Raw genomic sequence first — 13,447 nt, forward strand, 5'->3', positions numbered from 1 at the left:
GTATATTCATGTGTTTCTGAGATATTCAGTAAGTCAAAATCAATAAAAATTGCACAACGCAGTTACTGCTCCATTTATTCAGATGAAAATACAATAAGTAAAAATGTTCAAACACTTTCACACGTCCATCCATCATCAAACACCACTTGTCCAATACGGTTGTGGTGGTGTGGTGCCTGTCCCCAAAGCACAGGGCACGAGGCAGGGTACACTCTGGACGGTGCACGGTACTCCGGGTATGGTTAAAAATCTTGCCTAGTTCATTGCACATGGGCTCCACTGGAAATTAGAGGTAACACTGCCCCAGTGTCTGAACGTTAAACAAATTAACAGCAGCACTCAACCTGGTACTTTAACTGTGAAAAATATATCTGTTTTGAAATACATATATTCTTTAGTCAGGTGGGGGAGAAAGCAGAATATATAGTATTGTAGTTAATTTTATTTTTAATATTCTGGGGCAGCGCAATGGTACAGTGGTTAACGCTGTAGCCTCACGGTGCCTGGGATGTTCAGCTGTAGGTTTGAATCCAGTTCAGTCTGTGTGCTCTGGTTTCCTCCCACAGTCCAAAGACACGCAATTCACGTGAAGTGGACACTTAATTGCTCTTAATTCTTAAACAGAAGACGCACAGTAGGGAGTGAATAAAATATGTATTGTGGAAGTAACAAATAAATGGGCAAAAATGCTGCTGTACCGAATAAGAAGGCTATTTTATAACATGGGTATATTTATACATTTTCGTAAGCTGTTACAGGAGCTTTTTATTGTATGGGACTCGCTTATATTAAGAGCCTGAACACATAAAAAGCTCCTGCAACAGGGACACCAACAAATATCAGTTTACAGTACGTGCCTAAAATTTAAATGAAGTACAAGATGGATATGAAAAATTTACATTACTGGAAAAAATGTGTGGCAAGTACTTTGCTGAAGGTTTATGGTAATGGGCGGTGGGATTTGAACCCTGGAGTGGAACGCGGCAGTTCAAACCACTATACTACTTGTGGATAGTAAAGATAAAGCACTTCAATGGAACCAAGATGTGCTAAGGAATTTTTTTCCTTTTGTATCAGAAATTTTGATAAAACAAAACGCAAATAAAAATTCATACTTTAAGAGAACTATTACAATTAAAGTATATATTAATTACTTATTTCTGGTTTTTCCACAGTATCTAACATAAATACAATGTGACTATATTTTAAGGTTATAACACGTTTGACAGTTTAGCGAAAACTTTGTGTACCTTTACAGATGGTAAGCTGTGTTCTCTGCAAGTAAATTAAATTCATCTGAATAAACGGGCAGCTGGGGGCATAGTGGTTAAAGTTCCTCCCTTTGAGCCCAAAGGTTGCAAGTCTGAATTCACATCTAGCTGTAGTACGATTGAGCAAGGTACTTACCCTAAATTTCTCCATTTATTCACTTAGCAGACACTCTTCTCCAAAGCAACTTACAATGGATACCATGTAGTGTTACCAGCCCACACACCTTATTCACCAAGGTGACTTACACTGCTAGATACACTACTTACACTGGGTCACTCATCCACACATCAGTGAAACACACTTTCTCTGTGTCATTCACACACTATGCAGGGAACTTGAACAGCATGTCTTTGGACTCTGGAAGGAAACCAGAGCACCCAGAGGAAACCCACACAGACACAGGGGAGAACATGCAAACTCCACACAGACTGAGCGGGGATCGAACCCACGTCCTCTCACACCACCCAGGTGCTGTGAGGCAGCAGCGCTACTCACTGTGCCACCGTTCTCCAGTAAAGAAATGTGTAAATAGCTCTAGATAGTTTAAAATTGTAAGTTTCTTTGGAGAAAAGTGTCAGCTATATGAATACATGTTAACAGTTTTGTTGACCAGTAGGTGGCAGTACTCAGTCAGTACTTGGGTACACTCACAGTGAGAACTTGAGCAGGCAGTCCCCTCCCAGCACTGTCCGGCCACGCGAGCGCAGGTAGTCCACAAGACTTCCCTGATGGAACACACACACACACACACACACACACACACACACACACACACACTCACTAGTGGTTTTGCTCCTTTTTTTCAATGTTTCATTTTTTTCAGATGTCACACTCTGTTATTGGTATAAATATGCTCCCTCACGTGATGCACATGGCTCCCAGCCAGGCTACAAGGGGGGTACGGACGTACTGACCTTGGCCATGTACTCTGTGACAATGTAAAGGATGCCTTTCTCCTCGACAATTACACCCAGCAACTGAACCAGGTTGTTATGCCTAAGTTGCCTGTAAATAGGAAAGGAGCTGTTAGCACTGGACACTATGAACATGGCTCTCTTGATGAGCCCCGCATGCACCCAACGTACAGTTAAAAAACACACAGAGAATAACGGACACACACTCAGCAAAGCACGTGGTCGGACACTAGCTCACGTCATGACGGAGGCCTCGGCGAGAAAGGCCTGAGCGGTGGCATCGTGTTTGATGCATTTCACAGCCACCTTGGTGCCTCTGTAGTCACCTTCCATCACGTCTGAGAGAAAGCACACATCACACACACACACCAATCAGTTTTGGGTCTTACTCTGATCTTTATGTGCAAAATTGTAACATCTAAAGTGTATGTAAACACTATCCCCATTTTAAATAACTAGAGAACGGCATGTGAACAGCCACTCTCTTTTAAATGCATCATCAGTTATTAGTAACGGCCAAATTTAACACCTGCTACAGTTCCAAAATTCAGGTGTTTCCAAAGAAATTGGCCGCAGTAATTAGCGGAGCAAAGAACACGCACCTCCGAACTCGCCCTTCCCGATGATCTTGCGCAGCTGCAGCTCCTTGCGGTTCAAAGCCCAGCCACCTATGTGGGTGTGTGGGAGGGGGACACAAGGGAGAGAGCCAATTCCTGAGATCTGCAAGATGAGTTTCTAACAATAACAGCAGCAGTAAAGGGGCGGGTCTTTGGGGAATCCAGCAAAGCCTAACGCAGCTCACCGACCCACAAAGACAAGGAGCAAGTGCCTCCATTACAGAAGACACTTAATGAAACGGTGAAAGACGGAATTAGGTTTTATTGCAAAGGTGGTCCCCGATTTACGACGAGGTCACGTTCCCCGAAACCCATCGGAAGTCGAAAATATCGTAAGTCGAAAATGCATTACACCTAATACACACCTCTGAGCGACAGACTGGGAGATGCGGATTGCTGTTGCTGCCCAGCATCGTGAGAGAGTATCGCCCCGCGTATCGCTTGCCGGGGGAAGGGGGGGGGGGGAATCAAAATCTGAATGTCTATTGCCAGCTGACCATCGTAAAGTCTGAAAAGTTGCAAGTCGAACCATCGTAAATCGGAGACCACCTGTACTTGTAGTGGCAACATTGCTGATCAAGATCAACTAGCTAGGTGTGTTGTGCATTGCTCCGAAACAAGCTGTAGTCATCTGCTAAAATCTGCTAGTTGCACCCATCTCTGAAATAACGGGATCCCACAGACCAAAAATCTCTACATGGGTTGTGACGATATATGCCGTTTTTTCATAAAATGGGCTAATACAGAAATCTCTCAATTTACTAAATTAATGTATTCCCGAAAACGGCAGAGATCGTGATTTCGGAAACTGAAAGCCTATTTCTGTTTTTCTAAAATGGGGAAAAAATGAAAATGCATACTCAGCCCATCCAATAACGTCAAAGAAATTTTCTCACATTTCAACAGAACACTGTGAAACACCTATATAACTATCAACCCATTATTTCAGCACAATATGAAACATTTCCACATTTATTGCTCTGAGATAATTCCCACTTTTGTTTAATGAATCAGTTCTCCACACGATGAGCAATAAACAAAACAGGGATTTGCTGAGCATGCCGTGTTCTGAACAGCTTTCTAAAACTGCACCCTGCTGCTAAAATGAGCTCACATTCCCAAAAAACCAGCAGCTGAACTTTCTGCTGTTTCCATAAACACACACACACACACACACACACACACACACACACACACACACACACACACACACACTTCCTGAACCGCTTGTCCCATACGGGGTCGCGGGGAACCGGAGCCTACCCGGCAACACAGGGCGGAAGGCCGGAGGGGGAGGGGACACACCCAGGACGGGACGCCAGTCCGTCGCAAGGCACCCCAAGTGGGACCCGAACAGGACCCGGTCCAACCCACTGTGCCACCACGCCCCTTTTCCATAAGCATTCGAAAAAAAAAGAAAAAAAAACACCCAAAATGGCTGTCAGTCATCTGTGGAATTTCACACACTTCCCATAATGCCACAGTCTCTTAAAGTGACACTCACATTCCTAGACCACAAGCAGACGGCAAGATCTTGATGCAGATGCGGCAACTACAGTACATTTATGAACTTCAGCTTCCCTCAAACGACGCATGAATTTCAGTATTTTTTGGACATGCTTTGGATAAATGTCATTATACAGATTTTTTTTTTTTTTTAATAAACTGAAAATTGGGTATTAAAAGCAAAGAGTTGACAAAATTTTGGATAAAGAGTTTGTAAATTGAGGGATGCCTGTACTTCAGCATAACACTAAAATGTCAAATACAAACCCAGCTGCTTTGAGCACTTACAGAAATAAACTAAATAACCGAGTTTATACCTGCACGAGTATAAATCCTTGTGACACACAAGGCTCCTTTTGGGAGCAGGACTTAAGGCACCCTCAGGATACATGCGAAACCTGCACTTTGTGGTATTCACAGAAACGATGACTGGTGAGGGATAACAGTGAAGGTGTGATACATGGGGCTCCTTCTGAGGGTCGCATGTCCTCTTGCTGCTGAGGAAGGTTTAAATGAATGATGAGGATTTTGCCCCTCCTCTCAGCGTGCTGCTATGGCCATATGCACCACAATCATGAAAAAAGCTTTAATAGCATGAAAAACCTTACACTCCTGCAAATAAAGCTTTCACCTTGCAATCAACTTTAGTCAATCTAACGTCAAACATTTGGCTCTAATGCAACTCAGTGCCTCTACATTTACATGTATTTATTTAGCAGACGCTTTTCTCCAAAGCGACTTCCAATAAACTCTCTGTAGCAGTATCAGCTCACACACCTTATTCACCAAGGTGACTTACACTGCTAGATACACTACTTACACTGGGTCACTCATCCATACATCAGTGGAACACTCTCTCTCAATCACTCACACAGTATGGGGGAACCTGAAGAGCATGTCTTTGGACTGTGGGAGGAAATCAGAGCACCCGAAGGAAACCCACGCAGACACGGTGAAAACATGCGAACTCCACACACACTGAGTAGGGATCAAACCCAAATCCTCTTGCACCCCCCAGGTGCTGTGAGACAGCAGAGCTACTCGCTGTGCCACCCTCTAACATCAAAATGCTTGCATGGTAGACTCCAGAACATTGCAACCTTGCACCAGTGTCTATGAATGAAAGAATTAAAGTGTATTTCTGTTAGAAATATCACAAAAAATACTGGTGCTGTCATGCATAAAAATACCTTCTATTTTGGGTTTTTTTTTTTTTTTTGTCTAGTAACCAACCTCCCCCCAGTAAGAAATACAGATAATTTGATCCCCTTACAGAATGCCCTGCTAGGCAAGGTATGGGTGTACTCTGAACATCTGCTCTGCTCAGTAACAAAGCAAAAGGCACACAAGGGTGAGAAATCAGGCACCAATGATTTAATGAGAAGCTCTTCTTCCTCCTGAACACTAAAACACCACAAGCGGTTGGCGCAGTGAGGGAGCATACAGGAAATACTGCTGTAACATGGGACCTGAAGACAAGATGAGAGGAGCGACTTCCCATTCAACAGCTCTCTCCATCATCATATTGGGAGGTCACACCGCACTGCCTCAATAAGATTAATTCCTGGAAGGGACAGATTGAGTCTCATACTTCTGGAGAACTCGTCCTTGGCTGCCACCGTGCCCTCCATGACTTTGGGATTGATGAGTCGAGTGCAGAGCCCATCTGCATCTTTGGTATAATGCTGCAGACAGAGAGAAAGAGACAGAGATTAGAGATGGGTCTGAAGTGAACCACAAGTAGGTGGAAGGGGCAGGTAAAAACTGAGGTGGGCGTCACGGTGGCAAATTAGTGCAGGTCAAGGTGGTTGCCGGCAGGGTTCTTAATGTGTCCCTCCTGAAATAAGTCCCTCTTCTGGAAAAGTTAATTGTTTTTATGAGCAGCAGATGCTTGTGGTCAAAGCAAAATCAGTGGAAATTTTTATCCTTTTTTGCTGCTAGATTCTTGGTTTTGCTTACAGAAATAACTGACTTGAGGCTGTAAGCCTTTAGTGTGAGCATCATCAGCCCACAAAATACGAATGATCTGTGTGGCTGGGTGTATTTATTACATTTCAGAAAACCAGTGTGTGTGTGAAAAGTAGCTCAATGTTTTGCTTAAGGGAACTCAAACAACAAATCACAGCTTTATGTGGTTAAAAAAGGGTAAAAGGGTAGATTGTCTCCAGTCATTATTCAAAAATCAAGGTGATTTCAAACTAAAAATTCACTGCTGAAGAGCACAGAAATTACTATGAATGAAATATCAGAAAAGGGAAAACTAGACAATCTATTCTAGAAGACACCTCTCTTCTCCATCTCTTAGACCCTTTTTGCACATTGACAGTATCAGGAACTCCACTGTGAGAACATGGACCCAGTAAGGGAGCCAAGCGCACGGATTAATACATGGGTAAATACACACACAGAAATAGAGACATACAGCAACATGCACATGCTCACACATAGAGGGAAGAGGAGCTCATAGATAAGTGCAGTGCATTCACTGCCCTTCCACTTTATTACATTTATTTATTGAGCAGATGCTTTTCTCCAAAGCGACTTACAATGGACACTATGTAGTGTTACCAGCCCACACACCTTGTTCACCAAGGCGACTTACACTGTTAGATACACTACTCACAATGGGTCACTCATCCATACATCAGCAGAACACACTCTCTGTGTCTCTCACACACTGTGGGTGAACCTGAACAGCATGTCTTTGGACTGTGGGAGGAAACCAGAGCACCTACAGGAAACCCATGCGGTCACAGTGAGAACATCACACTCCAGACAGACTGAGAGGGGATCAAACCCACGTCCTCTTGCACTACCCCGGCACAGTGAGACAGCAGCGCTACCCGCTGTGCCACTGTGCTCTGAGTAAAGGTCAATTAGCCCACTGGTCAATAGCCTTCACCTACTGGTGGGAGCTGAGACAGCTGTTTGTCAGTAGGCTGCTTGTTGCACAAACACACACCACAGCACTTTCCTCTGAGGAAGACGGAGCCAACGGCAGGTCTTCGAAATGTTCTTGTCTGAAGCCCAGTCCTGACTGTACGAATTGTAAAACTGCAGGAGTATCATTCCATGAGCAAAGAGACCAGGAAATTCCCATATTTCCTACAGCACTTCTAAAGGAGACTCAATTTTTGCAGCTGGTTAAAAACAGACGACTGGACACAGAATTTCATTACATTTATTAATTTAGCTGACGCTTGTCTCCAAAGCGACTTACAATGCTAAGGTTACAATTACTTACACAGCTGGGCAATTTTCAGTGGAGCAATTTTAAGGTAAGTACCTTACTCAGAGGTGCTACAGCCAGAGGTATGGATCGAACCTGTGACCTCTGGGTCCGAAGGCAGCAGTCCTAACCACTACGCTAGCAGCTGTGAGTGAGTGAGTGAGTGAGTGATGGTGTATAGCAGTGTATGTGACTTTTGCTCATCTCACCTCCACAAGCTGCATGAGGTTTTGGAAATACTCCTCCTCGTCGATGGAGAGCTTGCCGTTATGGTAGATGATGCGGTAGTGCTCCACCTTGCCCTCGCAGCTAACACACAGCGTGTAGTCCCCAGGGTAGTTGGTGCTCTCCCGTACCAGGAAAAGGCCTGTCTCAGGTGGGTAGAGCAGCCGCTCAGCTTGCTCCCGGGTGATCTTCCCATGGAACCACCTGGACATGGAGTGAGAGGCCAACAAACATGACATACTTAGACTGCACACACATGTTAAAAAAGCGCTTTATTAAGCATACCTGCTGAAGACCATACTGTGCTGCTGTATGGATGAGTGACCCAGTGTAAGTAGTGTATCTAGCAGTGTAAGTCACTGTGGTGAATAAGGTGTGTGGTCTGGTAACGCTACATAGAGTCCGTTGGAAGTCGCTTTGGAGAAAAGTGTCTGCTAAATAAATAAATGTCAATGTAAGAGCAAGTTGTTCCCCTTTGACCCTCAAAGTTGGCCTGAATTCAAGAGGATGTGGACTTAGCCAGATATCAAAAGATCACAAGAACATCGGCCAATGCAACTCCATGGATTGCTTGAAGTCATTCATCTCCTGTCATGGTGAACTGAATGGGGCAAGTCCCACGGGATCACACTCTACCGCCATCTCACACTGTTGGCCCCCGATAGAACAGATTGCTCCTGCAGGTGCAAGAGTCGGGGGGCTGGTGGAGGTGCAGAAGTACGCAAGACCAGCTGGTCACGCTCCGGCCAAACAAGCACCACACAAGCACTCAAACAGCCCACTGATCTGGAGAAGTCAAGGGTGGGACGTGACCCGAGAGGAAACAACAGGAAGCGCCTCAGAGAGCGGACACGCTGGCCCGGGAAACGGATGAGGGCAATAACAGGAAGCGGCGAGCGAGGTCTGCAGGTCACCTGAGGCGGAGGACCGGGCCTGATGCTTGCAGCGTAGGGATCCTTGCAATCCCAGTACTACCCCTCCAGGTCCCACAAGGGTGTGTGCAAGAGGGCAAGAGTGCACCAGCTGCCTCACCCCCCAAAACAAATGGGTCCAGGCCACAGTGAGGGACAGGCTGGACACACCGATGCAGCAGCAGGTTTCCATCACGCAAAGCACACCTTTGTGCTCTTTATACAGCAAACCAGCCACAACATCACACCTGAAAGCTGATCTCCTCTAGGTTTGCTATTCATCCACTCCTCGGTGGCGAGACATGCCTTTGATGCTGGGGGGCCCTGTGTTGTCATAGAGTTAAGCTAAATCACTAAAATCATTTCATGTAAAAGTGTCACATTAGGGGGAAAAAAAAAATACAAAGGCTGTTTTAGAAAAATAATAAGATCACAGTAGGTAGCAGCAAATAAGGTACATGCAGGAGAAAAACATTACTGTACCGGACCTGCTGAAATACAGCTTATTATAAACAGGGTAATTGCACACAAAAAAAAAAAAAAAAATCTTAATTCCCATTTAAGTTTTTATTGATTAAATTGAAACTGATTACCCAGTCGGGGTGGGGCACGGTGGCGCAGTGGGTTGGACTGGGTCCTGCTCTCTGGTGGGTCTGGGGTTCGAGTCCCGCTTGGGGTGCCTTGCGACGGACTGGCATCCCGTCCTGGGTGTGTCCCCTCCCCCCCAGCCTTACGCCCTGTGTTGCCGGGTTAAGCTCCAGCTCCCCGCGACACCGAATGGGACAAGTGGTTCAGAAAATGTGTGTGCATGCGTGCGTACCCAGTCAGGGATTTGGTTTGTTTTACAGGCCTTCTGAGCAACTGGTGACACTAACCAGTGTTAACTGCTAAGGAGACTAGTACTACCTGATAATGTTGCAAGAACACTCAGAAAGTATGAGAAAGGAGATGAGAGAACCACCTCCCTGCAGAGTGTAACCCAGTCTGAGCAAATAAGACACAAAGACGAAACAAATAATATCTCAGTGGGAAAAGAAGAACACAGGAGAGTGTGTTGCTTGAAATGCTCTACCGGTGCTGTTCAACCTGCTCCCCAACATGTCCTGCCCTTTGGGCGGGGGGGGCACATTTATACATCACCGTGTCAGTGCCTAACAGAATGCATGCACCACACACACACACACACACACACACACACACACACACACACACACACACACACACACACACACACACAGATGCAACCCTTGATCAGGACTGAGAAACCACTGAGCACCTGAAAATGACCATGTGAACTGATTACATGCTGAACTGTTCCTGTACTGATGTTTTAATAGCATTTATTGAACAGTGGAATGGTCTTGGCAGCGCTCTCTTATAGGACTAAATTACTGCACTTGAACTCCAGTTCATCATCAGTACACACCAACAGCACATAGTCGTCACCCCTACGTGTTAAACTCATCAATTTGATTTGCTCAGCCACCTGTAAGGTACACATAGCTCTGACCAGTCATCGTGCTAGAGTACAGGTGGTTCCCAACTTACGACATATGTGTTTTAATGATGATTGGGATTTAAAACACCAATTGTTTTTGCCCACACGAGTATAGCTGAATAGATGCTTTCTGTTTATTGCCCAATTCTCTAGTATATCGCAGTCTCAGGATTTTCCTCGATTCTGACATGTTAAAACCACACCAAATGTAGTACCAACAATTAAACCATCTTCATTTGAATCACTTAGATCATGCACGTTGCCCATCCTAATTAGCTGTCCAGTATATGGGAGGCACGGCGGCACAGTGAGTAGTGCTGCTGTCTCGCAGCGCCTGGGTGGTGTGAGAGGACATGGGTTCGATCCCTGCTCAGTCTGTGTAGAGTTTGCACGTTCTCTGCGTGGGTGTCCTCCAGGTGCTCTGTTTTCCTCTCACAGTCCAAAGACATGCTGTTCAGGTTCCCTCACAGTGTGTGAGTGACAGAAAGAGTGTGTTCCACTGATGTACAGGATGAGTGACGCATTGTAAGTAGTGTATCTAGCAGTGTAAGTCACCTTGGTGAATAAGGTGTACGGGCTCATAACACTACATAGAGTTCATTGGAAGTGGCTTTGGAGAAAGCGTCTGCTGAATAAATATAAAACACCAATACCATCAACCGCATATTACTGGAGTCCCAGTGTTTTTGGTCACAACATTTAACAACGACCACTCCATCCGCTGCATGAGAACACTGGCTGGTTGTGCTGCCGCAAGGAACCTGTATTACTTATTCACTCAGTCACTGTGTCTATCAGCAACTGTAGTTATGAAAACGTTTATTTACAGAATGTTTCCTTTCTAATTCCATTTAAGTAACTTTTCTTTTTTTAACAATGGCTATCAAGCAAAAACCTCAGAGTTCTAATGGTAAAGAGAAGAAAAATGAAAGTGAAAATAGTGCAGCAAAAAAATGTAATTCTAATACCGTACTGTATATTATTGCATAATTTAATAAATAATACTACGTGAAATTAGGGCTTTGATATATTTCTTCAGTACTATAAAACATAACATTTATGGATGGTCATGGTTTATATTATGCAGTATAAGGGATTTGTGGCTCACATTTAAATTTATTCACTTAGCTGATGCTTTTCTCCAAAGCGACTTACAATGTTAAGCTACTTAATTCTTTATCCATTGATGGCTGGGTCAACTCAGGTTAATTATTTTGTGCAAGCATATTACAGCAGCTGGTAGAATTTGAACCTGTGACATCTTAGTCCAAAGGCAGCAGCTCCAACCACTATGGTACCGGCTTTTGACTTTTGACCAGTCGACTTACAGCAAGGTCATCGAAATGGAGCTCTGTCATAAATCGATGACCACTTGCACCTGTAAAAGCTTGCACCCTAGGTGACAGGCTCACAAATTATGGTCTTATCAAAGTACTCTGATCTCACAATGAAGTTTGACAAACTGAGCTTGTCAATCTGCTCCTTCAGTTTTACTGGATTTGCATTTTTCTCCCATTGTTCCCACCTTTGAAGCAAGGGGCTTTCAAAAGGCCAGTCTCCAGAACCCCCCCCCCACCAACAGATGGGTGGACCAGCAGGCTCTGGAGCGGGGGATTAATTACTGATGGATATCATGAGGAATTAACTACCCACAAAGCGCAGCGGATCTTTAACGTTTCAATAGTATGCAGTGACAGATGAGAGACTAACAGTAGCAGCAGTTCACTGTGACTCTTACCTCCAGCCTGTTTACTATACTTTACAGTTACAGAGGTAAACACACTTACGGCATAAGGCTGAGTTTGCCTCCAGACTTCACACCTTCCCGTTTTTGGACATAATTGGCAGGGATGGCTCCCTCCCTCCCAACTGGGTTTCTGGCCTTGTACCAATTTGGGTCCTACACAAACGGGAGAAAGCAGAACAAAGACATGTCATGCGGAAGCTGTCACAAAAGGTGAAATGATACAAAGTAACACGTGCCTGTGTAGTTCCCACTAAATCACATTTCCATCTTTGAGAGGGTCACCCAACATTGTCAAAAACAAATGCATCAAGGACAGTCAGCCTTGCAGTTCTTCTATAACGACGTCCTGGTTACCTTAGTGACTCCGATAATGGTCAGGACATCCCCCTTGGAGAAGGGCAGGTCTTGCTCCGTCGTGCCCTGGAAGTTGTATTTGGCGACACATTCTGTGCCAGGTGGCCAAGATGTCTGTGAGGTGGGAGAAATAAATGAGGAAAAAGGAGCAGAAGAAAATCTAGACGAATCATTGCCTGTGAGATGTTTCCTACTGTAATGCACCTATTCCACTTTGAAATCGGTTTGTCTTTATTTCACCCCAACTAAATCACTGTATGAGAGTGAAGTACACTCCTCAAATGATGATTACCCGGACTTACGAGAGCTGTCCCATTAACCTTATTAAATTATTTTTGAGTCTGAATGTTTGGTTGTAACATCCAACAAAAACTGGTACATCTGCTGTACGTTAACGTCGACTGATGACACTGCTGCAAGGCACCGTACTTATTGCTTGCGGCTCATCATTTTATTTACAAAAATCTTGTTTGATTTACAGAACATTTAGTTTGTGATTTTATTCAAGTTACTTTTTTTTTTAAAAAAATAATGGCTATCAAGTGGTCATACTGTGGAGCAGAAACAAAAAAGCTAAGGAAAACAAACTTGGAAACAAAAGTTAAAAAACTATAGTGCCACATGAAAATATATCGAAGTAATACTGCACTTTTATTACCATTCTGTATTAGCATTTTAACACAATTAATAAAAAAAATAGAAACAAGAAATAGAAAAAAAAACGACAAAGCCCTATTATACAATGTAGCATTCATGCATGTTGATTCATTATATATCCATGACTATTTTAATACGGTATAAAGGGATTTGTGACTTACAACTAAGTCGACTTCCAAGGTAGTCAAAACAGAACCCCATTTTAAGTCAATGACTGAGTATAATGTATAATATAAAACTTATGTAAAATGTCCAGGTTTACTTGTGTCAGCCTCTACTAAAACTGACTCAGAAGCACTGCATTACACTTCCAGTACTTGAAGCAATAATTAGAGATTTAAGTTTAACATTTTTACAAGCTCAATATTTCAGTAGTTAAAACCATTAAGTCAAAACATGTTTAAACTGCAGGCAAAAAATGAAACAAACTGAAGCAAACAGGAACATTTTCACTACATTTATCTGAAGGTATTTACAATGATTACACATTAATACTGGATAATTACTAATAATGTAA

The 13,447-nt window shown here is 43.8% G+C and overlaps 1 protein-coding gene across 7 annotated transcripts in view; it reads right to left on the bottom strand.

Annotated features, from left to right (window-relative positions):
- Positions 1-13,447, bottom strand: part of cskl (c-src tyrosine kinase-like) — a 53,615-nt gene that overhangs the window by 19,587 nt on the left and 20,581 nt on the right. For all 7 annotated transcript variants that reach the window (XM_018745240.2, XM_018745242.2, XM_018745241.2 and 4 more), the window contains 8 exons: positions 12,274-12,387; positions 11,960-12,072; positions 7,748-7,967; positions 5,901-5,994; positions 2,789-2,854; positions 2,425-2,524; positions 2,187-2,277; positions 1,924-1,997 (listed from right to left, as the gene is read on the bottom strand). In XM_018745240.2, coding sequence (XP_018600756.1) covers positions 1,924-1,997; positions 2,187-2,277; positions 2,425-2,524; positions 2,789-2,854; positions 5,901-5,994; positions 7,748-7,967; positions 11,960-12,072; positions 12,274-12,387 — 872 coding nt within the window. The remainder of the gene's footprint in view (positions 1-1,923; positions 1,998-2,186; positions 2,278-2,424; positions 2,525-2,788; positions 2,855-5,900; positions 5,995-7,747; positions 7,968-11,959; positions 12,073-12,273; positions 12,388-13,447) is intronic.

Source organism: Scleropages formosus, chromosome 5, assembly GCF_900964775.1.
Source record: "Scleropages formosus chromosome 5, fSclFor1.1, whole genome shotgun sequence".
Classification (NCBI taxonomy): Eukaryota; Metazoa; Chordata; class Actinopteri; order Osteoglossiformes; family Osteoglossidae; genus Scleropages; species Scleropages formosus.